At 46.5% G+C, this 15,569-nt stretch overlaps 1 protein-coding gene across 6 annotated transcripts in view; it reads right to left on the bottom strand.

Annotated features, from left to right (window-relative positions):
• Positions 1 to 15,569, bottom strand: part of fhod1 (formin homology 2 domain containing 1) — a 591,964-nt gene that overhangs the window by 340,233 nt on the left and 236,162 nt on the right. For all 6 annotated transcript variants that reach the window (XM_072518387.1, XM_072518386.1, XM_072518390.1 and 3 more), the window contains exon 4: positions 9,695 to 9,762. In XM_072518387.1, coding sequence (XP_072374488.1) covers positions 9,695 to 9,762 — 68 coding nt within the window. The remainder of the gene's footprint in view (positions 1 to 9,694; positions 9,763 to 15,569) is intronic.

Below are 15,569 nucleotides of genomic sequence, written 5' to 3' on the forward strand. Positions count from 1 at the left end.
TTTTCCCGTGCTAGGAAAGGATGGGGGCGGGGCCGAGGGAAGGGCCGTGCTGGAGAGGAGCGCACACTGACTGCCAAGGGGTGGGGGGATTCTCACACTGGGGAGTCGATGGAATGGCGGGAGAGGCCGGGGTCAGCAGGAGTCAGCTGACTTACGGGAGTGTCATGGGGGGAGCAAAATGGCTAGATGAGGATCTAGCGAGGGGAGGGGTGAGCTGGAAGTAGGAGAGGTGGTTGGGGCGGGGGTCCTCCACCTGGAGGACTGGAGAGTGCGGGAGGCGCGGGCACGTGGCTGGCCTAGAAAAAGAGATGGCTAGACGGGGGGGGGGGGGGGGGGAGTAGCCCCCTGATCCAGCTGATAACTTGGAATGTGAGGGGCCTGAATGGGCCGGTCAAGAGGGCCCGGGTGTTCACGCACTTAAAGGGACTGAAGGCAGACGTGGTTATGCTCCAAGAGACACATCTGAAGGTGGCAGATCAGATCAGGCTGAGAAAGGGATGGGTAGGGCAGGTTTTTCATTCAGGGCTGGATGCGAAGAACAGAGGGGTTGCAATACTGGTGGGGAAGCGGGTGACGTTCGAGGCACTGAATATTGTAGCGGATAATAGAGGTCGATATGTGATGGTGAGTGGTAGGTTGCAAGGGGTGCGGGTGGTGCTGGTGAACGCATATGCCCCAAATTAGGATGATGCCGGATTTATGAAACGCATGATGGGTCGGATTCCGGATCTGGAGGTAGGAAGCTTTATAATGGGGGGGGGGGGGGGGGGGCACTTTAACACGGTGCTGGACCCAGCACTGGACCGTTCTAGGTCCAGGACGGGTAAGAGGCCTGCTGCGGCCAGGGTGCTCAGGGATCCACGGAGGTTTGCTAGGCCGCAGGCCAGGGAATTTTCCTTCTTTTCCCACATCCATAGAGCCTACTCCCAGATAGATTTTTTCATTTTGAGTAGGGCGCTAATCCCGAAAGTGGAGGGAACGGAACATTCGGCCAGAGCCATCTCGGACCACGCCCCGTATTGGGTGGAGCTGGAGTTGGGGGAGGAGAGGGACCAGCGCCCGCTGTGGCGCCTCGATGTGGGACTGTTGGCGGATGAGGGGGTGTGCGGGCAGGTGCGGGGGTGTATTGAAAGATATTTGGAGGCCAACGACAACAGGGAGGTGCAGGTGGGGGTAGTCTGGGAGGCGTTGAAGGCGGTGGTCAGGGGAGAGCTTATCTCCATTAGGGCCCATAGGGAGAAGAGAGAGGGGAGGGAGAGGTTGATGGGGGAGATTTTAAGGGTGGACAGGAGGTATGCAGAGGCCCCCGAGGAGGGGCTACTTAGGAAGCGACGGAACCTCCAGACGGAATTCAACCTGTTGACCACGGGGAATGCAGAGGCACAGTGGACGAAAGCGCAGGGGGTGACATACGAGTATGGGGAGAAGGCGAGTCGGATGGTGGCACATCAGCTTCGTAAGAGGGAGGCAGCGAGGGAGATTGGTGGAGTTTAAGGATAGAGCGGGGAATGCGGTGCGGAGTGCAGTGATAATAAACAAGATATTTAGGGACTTCTATGGGGATCTGTACAGGTCTGAGCCCCCAGCAGGGGAGGAGGGGATGTGACGATTCCTAGATCAGTTGAGGTTCCCGAGGGTGGAGGAGGAGAAGGTGACTGGTTTGGGGGCGCCGATTAGGCTGTAGGAGCTGGTTAAAGAATTGGGGAACATGCAGGTGGGGAAGGCCCCGGGGCCGGATGGGTTCCCGGTTGAATTTTACAGGAAATACGTGGACCTGCTGGGCCCGTTGCTAGTGAGGACTTTTAATAAGGCGAGGGAGGAGGGAACCTCAATGTCCAGGGCGCTGATTTCTTTGATCTTGAAGTGGGACAAGGATTCATTGCAATGTGGGTCGTATAGACGATCTCGCTCCTCAATGTTGACGATAAGTTACTGGCGAAGGTGCTGGCTACGAGAATTGAGGATTGTGTCCCGGGGGTGATTCATGAGGACCAGACAGGATTTGTGAAGAGTAGGCAGTTAAATGCAAATGTGCGGAGGCTCCTCAATGTGATTATGATGCCCTCGGTGGAGGGGGAAGCGGAGGTAGTATCAGCTATGGACGCGGAGAAGGCCTTTGATCGGGTGGAGTGGGAGTATCTTTGGGAAGTGTTACGGAGGTTTGGGTTCGGGGAGGGGTTCATCAGGTGGGTCAGACTGCTATATAGAGCCCAGGTGGCGAGTGTGGCTACGAACCGGCAGAGGTCAGAGTACTTTCAGCTGTACCGGGGGACGAGACACTTATCCACCTTGTTGTTTGCACTGGCAATTGAGCCGCTGGCCATGGCACTGAGGGAGTCCAGGAAATGGAGGGGACTGGTACGGGGGGGCGGGGGGAGAGGAACACCGGGTGTCGTTGTATGCTGACGATCTTTTGCGTTTTGTGGCAGATCCAGTGGAGGGGATGGCGGAGGTCATGCGGATACTAAGGGAGTTTGGGGACTTTTCGGGGTATAACCTCAACGTAGGGAAGAGTGAGCTCTTTGTGGTTCACTCAGGGGGCCAGGGAAGGGGGATAGACGAGTTACGGCTGAAGAGGGCAGAAAGGAGCTTTCGGAACTGGGGATCCAAGTAGCTAGGAGTTGGGGGGCCCTGCACAAGCTTAATTTGACGCGGTTGGTGGAGCAGATGGAGGAGGATTTTAAAAGGTGGGATGATCCGTAAGTCGGTAATGGAGGGAGAGGGTCCTGTGTGGGCACGAGCCTAGGGGCGCTAGAGGAGAAGTTTGGGCTACCCCCAGGAAACGCTTTCAGGTACATGCAAGTGAGGGCGTTTGTGAGGCGGCAGGTGAGGGAATTCCCGCTGCTTCCGGCACGTAGGATTCAGGACAGGCTGATTTCGGGTGTATGGGTTGGAGAAGGCAAGGTTTTGGTGATTTATCAGGAGTTGCAGGAAGAGGAGGAGGCCTTGGTGGAGGAGTTAAAGGGCAAGTGGGAGGAGGAGCTTCGGGAGGAGATAGATGAGGGTCTGTGGGCTGATGCCCTGAGTAGGGTTAATTCTTCCTCCTCTAGACAGAGTGATCTCAAAGACATGGGTGGGGGATGGTAAGGTGTCAGATATATATAGGGAAATGAGGGACGAAGGGGAGAAGAAGAGCTGGGGGAGGAGATCGAGGAGGGGCTGTGGGCAGATGCCCTAAGCAGGGTAAACTCGTCGTCCTCGTGTGCCAGGCTAAGCCTGATTCAGTTTAAGGTATTACACAGGGCACATATGACTGGAGCACGGCTCAGTAAATTTTTTGGGGTGGAGGATAGGTGTGCGAGGTGCTCGAGAAGCCCAGCGAATCATACCCATATGTTTTGGTCATGCCCGGCACTACAGAGGTTTTGGATGGGGGTGACAAAGGTGCTTTCAAAAGTAGTAGGAGTCCGGGTCGCACCAAGCTGGGGGTTGGCTATATTTGGGGTTGCACAAGAGCCGGGAGTGCAGGAGGCGAGAGAGGCCGATGTTTTGGCCTTTGCGTCCCTAGTAGCCCGGCGCAGGATATTGCTAATGTGGAAAGAAGCCAAGCCCCCGGGGGTGGAGACCTGGATAAATGACATGGCGGGGTTTATAAAGCTAGAGCGGATTAAGTTCGTCCTAAGGGGGTCGGCTCAAGGGTTCACCAGGCGGTGGCAACCGTTCGTCGAATACCTTGCAGAAAGATAGACGGAATGGTAAAATGAAGGCAGCAGCAGCAGCCCAGGATCGGGGGGGGGAGGCACCAGAAGGACTCTCAGGGTTGTTAATATATACTGTATAATATGTATAGGTCGTTGCTACAGATAATTATATATTGGACTGTTAAATTATATTTTTGGAGAGTGTTACTTGTGACAAGGCAGTTGCCAATTAGGGCTAGTTTTCATTTTTGTTATTTATTATTTATTCATTTTTTGTTTATAAAATAGGTCATTGTTATTTGTGTTGTTATAATATTGTGTAAAGGATGCACAATGTACTGTGTTGGTTGACCAAAAATTTTCAATAAAATATTTAATAAAAAAAAAAATTCTTCCTCCTCTTGTGCCAGGCTCAGCCTAATACAGTTCAAGGTTTCTCACAGAGCGCATATGACAGGGGTGAGGTTGAGTAGGTTCTTTGGAGTGGAGGACAGATGTGGGAGGTGCTCAGGGAGCCCGGCAAATCACGTCCATATGTTCTGGCCGTGCCCAGCACTGGATGGGTTTTGGAGGGGTTTTGCGAGGAGTATGTCCAAGGTGGTGAACACCCGGGTCAAGCCGAGCTGGGGATTAGCATTATTTGGGGTATCGGACAAGCCGGGAGTGCAAGAGCCGAAAGAGGCCGGTATTCTGGCCTTTGCGTCCCTGGTAGCCCGGCGGAGGATTTTGCTTCTATTGAAGGATGCAAAGCCCCCTAGTGTGGAAGCTTGGATCAATGACATGGCAGGGTTCATCAAGCTGGAGAGGATAAAGTTTGCCTTGCGAGGGTCTGTGAAAGGGTTCCTCAGGCGGTGGCAACCGTTCCTAGACTATCTTGCGGAGCGTTAGGAGGAGGCCAGCAGCAGCAGCAGCCCAGGGGCGGGGGGGGGGGGGGGTTTCTCTTGGGGTGGCGTTTGGGTGAAGGTGGGGGTTTTTCCCCTATTTGTGCTTTTTACTGTTACATGGGAGGTTACTGTATATGGGGGAAATCCAATGTATAATTTCTACTTGTTGTGTTCTTGTTGCTTTCTTTTTGTTGGGGGGGGGGGGCTTTGTTGAAAATTTGTTGAAAAACTTGAATAAATATTTTTTTTTAAAGAGAGCATTATCAGATACCAAAAAGGGAGGAAGTAACATACGAGATGGAAGGAGCAATTTGTTTCAGCAAGTTAGACATGTCACAAGGCTCTTGGCAGCTTAAATTAGACATAGAAAGCACAAAGCTATGTACGTTCTACACACCTTTCGGCAGATATTGCTTCTTAAGGTTGCCATTTGACATAATTTCTGCTTCAGAAATTTTCCATCGTGCCAAGGAGCACATAGTTAAAAGGATTCCAGGTGTCTGAGTTTATGTAGATGACATAATCATCTGAGGACCAACATGGCAAGAACATGACAAAAGGTTTCTCAGGGTCCTGAAATGACTTAAAATTGAACAAGACGAAATGTCAAATTGGTGTGGACAATATCACCTTCCTAGGAGATAAGTTCTCTGCACAAGGCATTCAGCCTGATCAAGGTAATATAAAGGCAATCTTGCAGATGCCATGTTCCAATGACAAAAAAGGTATATTAAGAATGTTAGGAATGATAAATTTTGTTGGAAAATTCATTCCCAATCTTGCAGCTAAAACTGCACATCTCAGTGAAACGATCAAGAAAGATGCACTATTCCAATGGTCTACTAGCCATGAGCAGGAATGACAAGCATTGCAAGTATCATTGACAACAGCACCAGTCCTGACATTTTTTGACCCAGCGAAAAATACAAAAATTTCGACAGACGCATCAAAGGATGGTTTGAGAGTGGTCCTTCTACAACAAGATCTGGATGGAAACTGGCTTCCAGTAGCACATGCATCCAGATCAATGTCAGATACAGAACGCAGGTATGTGCAAATTGAAAGGAATGCCTCGGTCTGATCAATGGTCTGATTAAGTTCCATGACTTTGTATATGGTCTTCCAACGTTTGTGGTGGAAACTGACCACAGTCGCTACAATTTTTAAAAATCTTAATGAGATGTCCCCGAGAATTCAGCGAATGATCATGAAGCTGCAACAGTATGACTTTGAGCTGGTTTACAAACCGTGAAAGAATCTCATTGTTGCTGATACACTATCGAGAGCCACAGGCATAAAAGAGTCACACCAGTTGGATGAGGACATACAAGTCCATGTGAACCTTGTCACTGAGTCTCTGCCGGTAACTGATGCTAAGTCAAGGTTCATAAAGGAAGAAACCACCAAAGACACAGTCTTGCAAAAGGTGATGACATATCTCCACTAGGGATGGCCTGAAGGTTCCTGCTCAAGTTTCTATAATGTAAGAGCAAAGTTAAGTGACGAAAATGGATTTTTGCTTTGAAAACAAAGAATTATAATTCTGCACTCATTAAGGTCGGTGATTCTTAGCAAAATCCACGAAGTGCACACGGGAAGAAAAAAGTGCAAGAAAAGAGCCGAAGACATAATCTATTGGCCTGGGCATCAACTGGGATATTGAAGCAATAGTAAAAAACTGCTCACAGTGCAGGAAGCTTCAGTTCAAAATGCCGAAAGAGTCCGTTACTCCAAGTTTAGGGAGGAAACCGATCTTTCAAAAAAGGAGGCAAAGGAGATTTGAAGATAAATGCACAAAGAGATTTGACGATAATTCTGCAAGAAGACTCCAACCATCGCAGCCAGATGACAGTCAGACTGGAAGATTCCAAAAGAAATGGATGGTCAAAGTATGTGAAGGTGCGGCGGCAAGCAGGTCCAATTTCATATCTCAACATCACGGTTGATGACGTAGTCTTAAGGAGAAACAGCAGAGCTCTGCTGAAAGTTCAGCAATCTTTTGTAATGCAACCGCAAGAAGAAGTCGGTAGCAGTCCTAAGACAGCTGAAGGAGATACAGTGCAGCATACAGAGCCATAACAACAAGACAAAGACACAACAATACAAGAAGAACAACAAGCAACATCCACAACCACAAAGGAAGATGAAGTAACTACACAAATTCAGCAGCCACTCAGATGATCTACAAGGCAACAACGTAAACCTGAGAGACTGAATTTGTGATAGACTGTAATAGTTGAATGTTATAAAAATGCATGCATATCACATTGAATTGTAAAAATTAAGCAATGAATTTAAATAACTACATTTCCAAAAAAAGGGGATGTGATGATATGCATAAGCATTGGGGCGTGGCATCTGCAAGATTGCCTTTATATTACGTTGACCAGTCTGAGCGCCTTGGGCAAAGAACTGATCTCCTAGGAATGTGATATTGTCCACACCAATTTGACATTTAGTCTTGTTCAATTTTAAGCCATTTCAGGAGTCTGGTTTAGGCATTGAGATTTACACAGATATTAAGAGGCAATGTTATTTTCTTTCTTACTGTAATCGTGCTCTAACCATAGTGCTATTGAATGCTGCATTCACAATAGGCAATGTACATCTTGTATGACATCCATCTACTGGATACTTAAGAATACTTTGGGAGTGATCCCTAATGACTTGCTCCAGCTAGTGACAACTCTACCTATTGGCTGAATGTCGTGTTGACCTCATTGTGTAATGTGCTTTGATTGGGCTGATGTTGAATCCTGATATTGTAGTGTGAACAAAGGACATGTTTCATAAACAAAGTTATTTATTACTAACACTACACTAACAAATTATCAAAATGTCTAAGTTTAATACAGTTGGAAATAATGGTCTAACACTAACTTATACGGGGATACTACAGAGCTACTCTAATATCCGACTGCCATAAACACCTTACTAACATGGTCTGTTTGGGTCACGTGTCTGCGTACTCACACTACCTGGTGGTCGGATGCTGGAATTACCGCAGTTATACATATATTATTATTTACTTACAGATGACAATCTACTTATCATCATACATTGCACATCTATAGTTTTATTAATGTAAGCTGTTTGACATGTATCCCCCTATTCCTCAACGTAACAGGTGATAGTAGTGGTCATCTGTTGTAGAATTGGCTGGGAGACCAACTTTAGAAAGTGGCTCTGGGATCAGCTTCAACGAATACACTATTTCTCATACAAATTCCAAACTGACCCCACCTAGAGTTGGGGCAACTAGTTATAGGAGGAAGTTCCAGAATGTATATCCATATTTGGGGGAGAACACGGGGAGCTCCCCCTGGCAGCTTACTGATTCTGATTTGATTGTGACAAGCAGGGAACATAGTGTTCCATTCAGAGAGCTATGTAACACAGCGTGTTAGGTAATTAGTTCTAAATTGTGCACCACACGCTCTGCCAAAAGGGATGGATCTTTGCATACGTCCAGCTGTCTATGCTGCTCTGCATAGCTGGGCTGTAGCAGCCAGCTGGGCAAAAGAGAGGGGAGGTGGTGTCAATGATAATTCATCCTTCTTTTCATTTAGTGAAGGCCAAAAATGCGCAAATTCTCACAGTGGAATTCTGCTTCATCATCAGGAGATTTTTGATGCATTTTTACTTATAACGTTTTGATTCCCCAGCACCTGATTTGCTCCGCATTCTTCCCGAGAAAAGAACAGTGCAGCTGAGTAATAAAGAGAGCGGAGAAATAACAAATAATAAAATGGAAAGCTAGTTTGAGACGCACAACCATAGAGTCCCTACAGTGGCTTCTAACAATTGAAGGGTATAGAATGGGGAGCCACAGGTACTAGATTAAATGCAAGTTAGAACAGAGAACAAGAGAAACTTCTCCACACACTGGATTGTGAAGCTATTCAATTCATTCCAGAGTCAGGGGTTAAGGAAGAAATTACATCAATATCCAAATTCAATCTGAACAGTCTGTGCCCACATGCAACAAGACCTGGACAACATTCATGTTTGGGTTGATAACTGGCAACTGACATTTGCACCACACAAGTATCAAGCCTTAACCATCTCCAGCAAGAGTATCTACTCATCGCCTCCCGACATTCAATGGCGGCGACACGGTGGTGCAGTGGTTAGCAATGCTGCCTCTCTGCGCCGAGGACCTGGGTTCGATCCCGGCCCCAGGTCACTGTCCATGTGGAGTTTGCACATTCTCCCATTGTCTGCGTGGGTCTCACCCCCACAACCCAAAGATGTGCAGGGCAACCCAAAGATGTGCAGGGTAGGTGGATTGGTCACGTTAAATTGCCCCTTAAATTGAAAAAAAAAACGAATTGGGTACTTTAAATGTATTTTTTAAAGGACATTCAATGGTATTACCATCACCAGATCCTCCATCTTCAACATCCAGAGTGTATCCATTGACCAGAAACTTAACTGGGCCAGTAACATAAATACTGTGGCTACAAGAGCAAGTCAGAGGCTCCTTGACAAGTAGCTCACCTCCTGTCTTTCCACCATCTATAACGGAATACTCTCCACTTGGCTGGATGAACGCAATTCCAACTGCGCTTCATAAGCTCAACAATGTCCAGGACAAATAGGCTGCTTGATTTGATACCCCACCCACCAACTTAAACATTCAATCCATTCACCACAGGCACACTATGTTCTGCACTGTGTACCATCTAGAATATGCACACAGGCTTTTTCAACAGCACTTCCCCAAACCTGGGACATCTACCACCCAGAAAGACAAGGGCAGCAGGCACATGGGAACACCACCACTTGCAAATGATAAACCATCCTGACCTGAAAATAATCACAGTTCCCATCATTGCTACCTCAAAATCCTGGAACTCCCTCCCTAACAGCACTGCTGGACCACTCACACCACGTTAAATCCAGTGGCTCACCAACAGCTTCTCAAGAGCAATTAGGGATGAGGGAAAAAAATGCTGGCCTCACGAGCAACACCCATTTCCCATGAATGAATACGAAAAAAGGGAATGGGAAAAAAGAGATCAGGAAATAGCTTGAGTAAATAGAATTATTCGTTCACAATGACTGGCTAGACCCAATAGAAATTACACAAATATAAAAGACTATCAATTTCCAAGTAAATATGAACAAATAGGTAGATTTATTTCAAGTATTGGACCGTTACAGTACCTGGAATAGCTGTTTCAGAGAGAAAAGTGATCTTCGTAAATCAGGGCCTGTCGAGTTGTACAGCTTTTCTGTAAGTAAAATTAATAAATGTTAAGCTATAGTAAGTAAATGGCTCTATAATTCTGAACAATCGAATCATAAAAATAAGAGGATGTTGCAAATTGACAAAACAACAGTAACCCTTCCACCCTGCATCACATTCATCCAACTAATGAAATGTGTACACGCCTATATCAAAATCTATAAGCAGAGTTGGTGGCAGAAGTTGGCCTGTTTTGATGAACAAATCCATGAAAAATCACTGAGGATCATCCTGCAATGCTCCCTAAATCATCTTCACTGTCATTCCTGTCTCTGGGAGATTGAACTCTGCAACATGCTGCAGGTGGGTGGGAGTCAAACATTATTCTGACAGCTTGCATGAAATGAACTAAGGACTCCAGACTAGGAAGAGATCAGGAAATAGCTTGAGTAAATAGATTGTTCACAGTGACTGGCTTGGCCCAATAGAAATTACACAAATTTAAGACAGTTCATTGTTTGAATTGCTACTGTACAGTGTCACAGTCCAACAACCCCTGCACAAATATTTTTTGTTGGATGCAGTTCAGTTATCGGTTTTCTTTATGCACACTCCCCTCAATACACAGTGAAGGCCAACAGGAAAAGGAATGTACAATTCCATTTGCTCTGAAATAACGTTTGTTAAAAAAAAAATCAATGGAGGGCAGCAAGGTGGCGCAGTGGTTAGCACTGCTGCCTTACGGCGCTGAGGTCCCAGATTCGATCCCGGCTCTGGGTCACTGTCCATGTGGAGTTTGAACATTCTCCCCGTGTTTGCGTGGGTTTCGCCCCCACAACCCAAAGATGTGCAGGCTAGGTCGATTGGCCATGCTAAATTGCCCCTTAATTGGAAAAAACGTATTGGGTACTCTAAATTTAAAAAAAAACATCAATGTGACAATTTGGGTCACAGTAATTACAAGCCAGGATTCCTTTCACGTCCGCAGTGTTTGAACAACTCTGGTATAAGTGTGCTGCATTGCCACAAGTGGTTTCTTCACAAAGAAAGAACAGTTTAAATTAGAGGTGTCCGAACTATAACCTTGTGCCCTTTCTGATCCAAAAAACCCACAGCAACATGACCCGGTTCGGTTTCCACTTTTACGATTGATGCGAGGTCATTGACCTGAAATGTTAAACCCTGTTTATGCCCATAGATGCTGTCTGAACAGTGTTGAATTTCAAGGGGCTCTTCTCAAGTGTTCGAAAAATCCTAAATTAGCAGCAGTGAATAAATGCACCTAATGGGAGCCTGGAATTAAATTCTCAAAGCTGCTCTGGAAGCTCCACAGTTTGCACCCATGTGGAATACAAAACTGCAAAGCTTGCACAATCTGTAGGAAAAAAAAGCCAGCAGCACATTTCAGGTTCAATAAGTTTTCAGAAATTTCAGTGGATCAGAAGAAACACCACCATGAGAGAAAGTCAATCTGATGTTCATGCTATTTCCCCTAGATTATCAATTGATCCTGCAAAATCAATGTTTGGGCTAAACAACATTGACAGCCATTTCGACATTGAGCCAAGATTATGTCCCATTTCCAGGCCTTTGCCAAGAATGTTTTCAGTCCCCTCTGGAAATACGATCTCCTCCTTCAATGCTGCTGAAATCCTAACCCATAATGTTATCACCCTAAGAACTGATTTCTACAATAAGCCTCAAGTTAAACTCCCAACTCTTAGAAGTTCACATTTTGGTCCTACCCAGCACTCCTGGCACTTTATACATGAATCAAAGCATCAAATCCCTCTGTAGCCTACCTCTGCACAGTGACATGAAATGAAATGAAAATCGCTTATTGTCACAAGTAGGCTTCAAATGAAGTTACTGTGAAAAGCCCCTAGTCGCCACATTCCGGCGCCTGTTCAGGGAGGCTGGTACGGGAATTGAACCGTGCTGCTGGCCTGCCTTGGTCTGATGTAAAAGCCAGCGATTTAGCCCAGTGTGCTAAACCAGCCCCTAGATGGAGCTAGATGCAGAACTATATAAAGTACAGAGTCACAGGCTTCTGGGAGAAGGCTGGAGAAGGCTGGGGAGGAGCAGTCACAATATGTAGAGTACAGTTATAGATAGAGTGTAGAGACTAGTGGTAGTAAAGTGTAGATTACTAGATTATTGTACACTATAGGAGTAAGTGGCTGAGCTTTAATAAGTAGTGTAAATAAAAGTTAGCTTTGGAAATGAACTTAACTTCTGTGGTCTTTGTGAACACTACAACATCCATCCTGGTAACAGAATCACAAAGAACACCACATGCACTATTCAAATCATTCTCCCTAACCACTATATTTCCATATCTCTAATACCAATTTATTTGTCACTGCCATTGCTGATCCTTCCTTCTGGAATTCTCTCCCCAAACAGTTGCCTTTGCTATCTGTCATGATATTCAAACACACATCACAACACACACATCATGATAGACAGACCAACAGACCAATTAGCACACATAACACGACAGCCAATCACAGACAAGAGCAGACACAGTATAAGACAAGAAACACGACACCTGGTGGCCAGTCCATCTGGAGACAGGACAAGGCCAGGACCTCATTAACAAGACACTCACACTGTCACCACGTGCTGAGTACCAAGACAGAAGTGTAAATAACTAGTTGGAATAAAACTGCGTTGTACCAATCGCAACCGTGTTGGTTCGTCTGTACCTCAGAGCACCCAACACCACATGGTACCAGTGAGTAAATCGATACTTACCGGCAAATCTGCCATCCTGAGCCATGGACACTCACAACAAACCGCAGCCGTTGCAAGTCGCTGGGAACCTGGGCACAAATTGGAAGCTCTTCAAGCAGCGATTCGAACTGTTCATGCGAGCCAACGAAAAACAGGGACGCCTCGGACGAAACAAAGATTGCCATGCTCCTCACTACCGCAGGTCAGCACGCCATCGATGTATACAACTCCTTGGTGTTCGCGGAAGGCGAGAACAAATCCAAATATGACACGGTCCTCCTCAAGCTCGACCAGCACTTCAACGTTGAGGTCAATGAAAGCTTTGAGAGGTATATCGTTCAGCAACGCCTACAAGGTAAGGACGAGCTCTTTCAGCCCTTCCTGACGCACCTCCGCATACTCGCGCAGTCCTGTGGTTACGGCACCACCTCAGAGTCCATGATCCAGGACCAGATCGTTTTTGGCGTTGACTCCAGTGACCTACGCCAGCAGCTTGTAAAAATTAAAGGCCTGACCTTAGCATCTGCAGTGGAAGCCTGTGTCCTGCATGAAAATGCGACCAGCCGCTATGCCCAATTTCAGGCGACCGAATCGGCACAGAGGGGGTCCCAAGTGATCGAATCGGCAAGCCAGGCCGTCCACGAGGCCGAGCGCATCCAGGCAATCGAGTTTCTCCCGGCCCGCAGCCCGGACGAGGGGGGCCGTTTCGCGCGCTTTTTGAGGCCTCCCGCGTTTGTGCGCGCCAAAACCAATGCAACATTGAGGGTCGCACTGCGCAGGCGCGCCCGACGCAAGACCGAACTGCGCATGCGCAGCGGCATAACGAACGCCATGACGTCATGACGTGCGGCAACTGTGGAGCTGCACATTTAAAAGGGCAATGTCCTGCAAAAACCCGACAATGCCTACGCTGTGGCAAGATGGGCCACTACGCTGCCTATTGTCGAGCGGCTCACCCTGTGGATCTTCCACATCTCCGACAACCTCACAGACACGTGCGGACCATCCAGCCTCCACATCAGGACATCCAAACCGACGACACAGATGACCAAGACGCCTTCCGGGTTGCGGTCATTGACGTGAACCGGGTCAACACCATCAATCCAGCCAATGAATGGAGTGCCACCCTGACGGTCAACCCGAATTTGTCGCCCACCTCCTAGACTGGACTTATGAGACTGTTCACACGTCAAGTTTTAGCAACTACTGTATTGTAACATGTCACTGTTTTATCGTTCCAGGTCTCGTTTGATCGGACCACATTTCAACGTTCTTCTTCTTTTGTTATGGTACAACCTCGTTAGCATGCCACACCTGATATCGCCCCTTGTATATAGTTAAGCCACATGTACATGCTGTAAATATCACGCACACACACCTTTAGCTGCACTCAGGACACATTCATATTTATAACCGCGTAGGCACATAGTCTTGTAAAAAAGGGGGATGTCATGATATTCAAACACACATCACAACACACACATCATGATAGACAGACCAACAGACCAATTAGCACACATAACACGACAGCCAATCACAGACAAGAGCAGACACAGTATAAGACAAGAAACACGACACCTGGTGGCAGGTCCATCTGGAGACAGGACAAGGCCAGGACCTCATTAACAAGACACTCACAGAGTCACCACGTGCTGAGTACCAAGACAGAAGTGTAAATAACTAGTTGGAATAAAACTGTGTTGTACCAATCGCAACCGTGTTGTTTCGTCTGTACCTCAGAGCACCCAACACTACACTATCATTCTGGATCTTTAAAGTCTCTGTAAAATCAACCAACCCCAAAATGGTTCCTTTCCGCTTGGTTCCTCTTATCTTTCCTGCCCATAGGACAGCTTGTCTACTATATATTCTAGTCAATAGTTCTTTGTTTTATGTGAAGGATCTCAATACAAGACAGTTCATTTGGAAAAACACTGGGAATGAAAGCACGCATATGCCACCATGTGCATTATTATATGTGTGGGTATATCAGAACACACATTTAGTTCAGAGTATGCTGGTTGCAAGTTCTGTAGTGGACATGCCTACCCTTTGTTTCTTGTAAACCAGGGGCAGATTTAGAAAGATTCAATTATAGCAAAGCTACCACAGGTGATCTGTCGGAAGGTCATTGGAAACGGTGAAAGATTAAAAAGCCATGCAGGTAGCTCAATTATTTTCAACAGTCCAAATGAAGCACAAACTGGATTAACTAAAAATGGCTTACAGCTGCAAATGACAGAGTGAAGAACAATGCAGTGAGTAAAAGTGAACCCAAAGAAACAGTGGTACCCCATGGGCTTGGACTGAAAATGAAACATCCTTGTACAGTCCGCAATGGAACAACAGTAACTGAATCGAAAGGTTCGCACCTGTAAACGATAAACTAAAATGGAGCTTGTAATGATGACAAGCTTGTAAATTGATGATTTCTCCAAATCACTAGCTGTTTTCTGGAGCAACCAACACTAATTGCAGTGTCCTGCTCATTCCAGAGCCCTGTCTGAAACAACCATCCTTTTTTCCCCTTTAAAGGACAATAACATCTACTTCAACCACTCCCTGTGACAATGCATTCCATGCCCCAACAACTCTGAATAGACATTTTTCCTAACCTGTCTCCTCATTCATAGTGACCATCTTAAAATAATGATCCAATGCCACATAAATCAGAGGATCTAGTCTTTCTCAGTGCTTTCCAAAAATAAGGTTAGAGATCAGAAACACAGTTCGTTCTGGACCCCACCAACATCTTCCATTTTATCCACTATTAGACAGTAAGGACGTGGAACAGGATCAGATTTAAAGGACCTCTTCATCAACAATTGACACCTTATAGAGGGTACTTAATCCAAATGAGTTTTATTTTAAATAAATTCAAAGTACCCAATTCTTTTTTCCCCAATTAAGGAGCAATTTAGTGTGGCCAATCCACCTACCCTGCACATCTTTGGGTTGTGGGGGTGAGACCACGCAGACAGGGGAAGAATGTGCAAACTCCACACGGGCAGTGACTCGGGGCCAGGATCAAACCCGGGTCTTCAGTGTTGTGAAATAGAAGTGATAACCACTGCGCCACCATGCCACCCCAATCCATATGAGTTGAGAAAGTTTGGG

Source organism: Scyliorhinus torazame, chromosome 10 (assembly GCF_047496885.1).
Source record: "Scyliorhinus torazame isolate Kashiwa2021f chromosome 10, sScyTor2.1, whole genome shotgun sequence".
Lineage (NCBI taxonomy): Eukaryota > Metazoa > Chordata > Chondrichthyes > Carcharhiniformes > Scyliorhinidae > Scyliorhinus > Scyliorhinus torazame.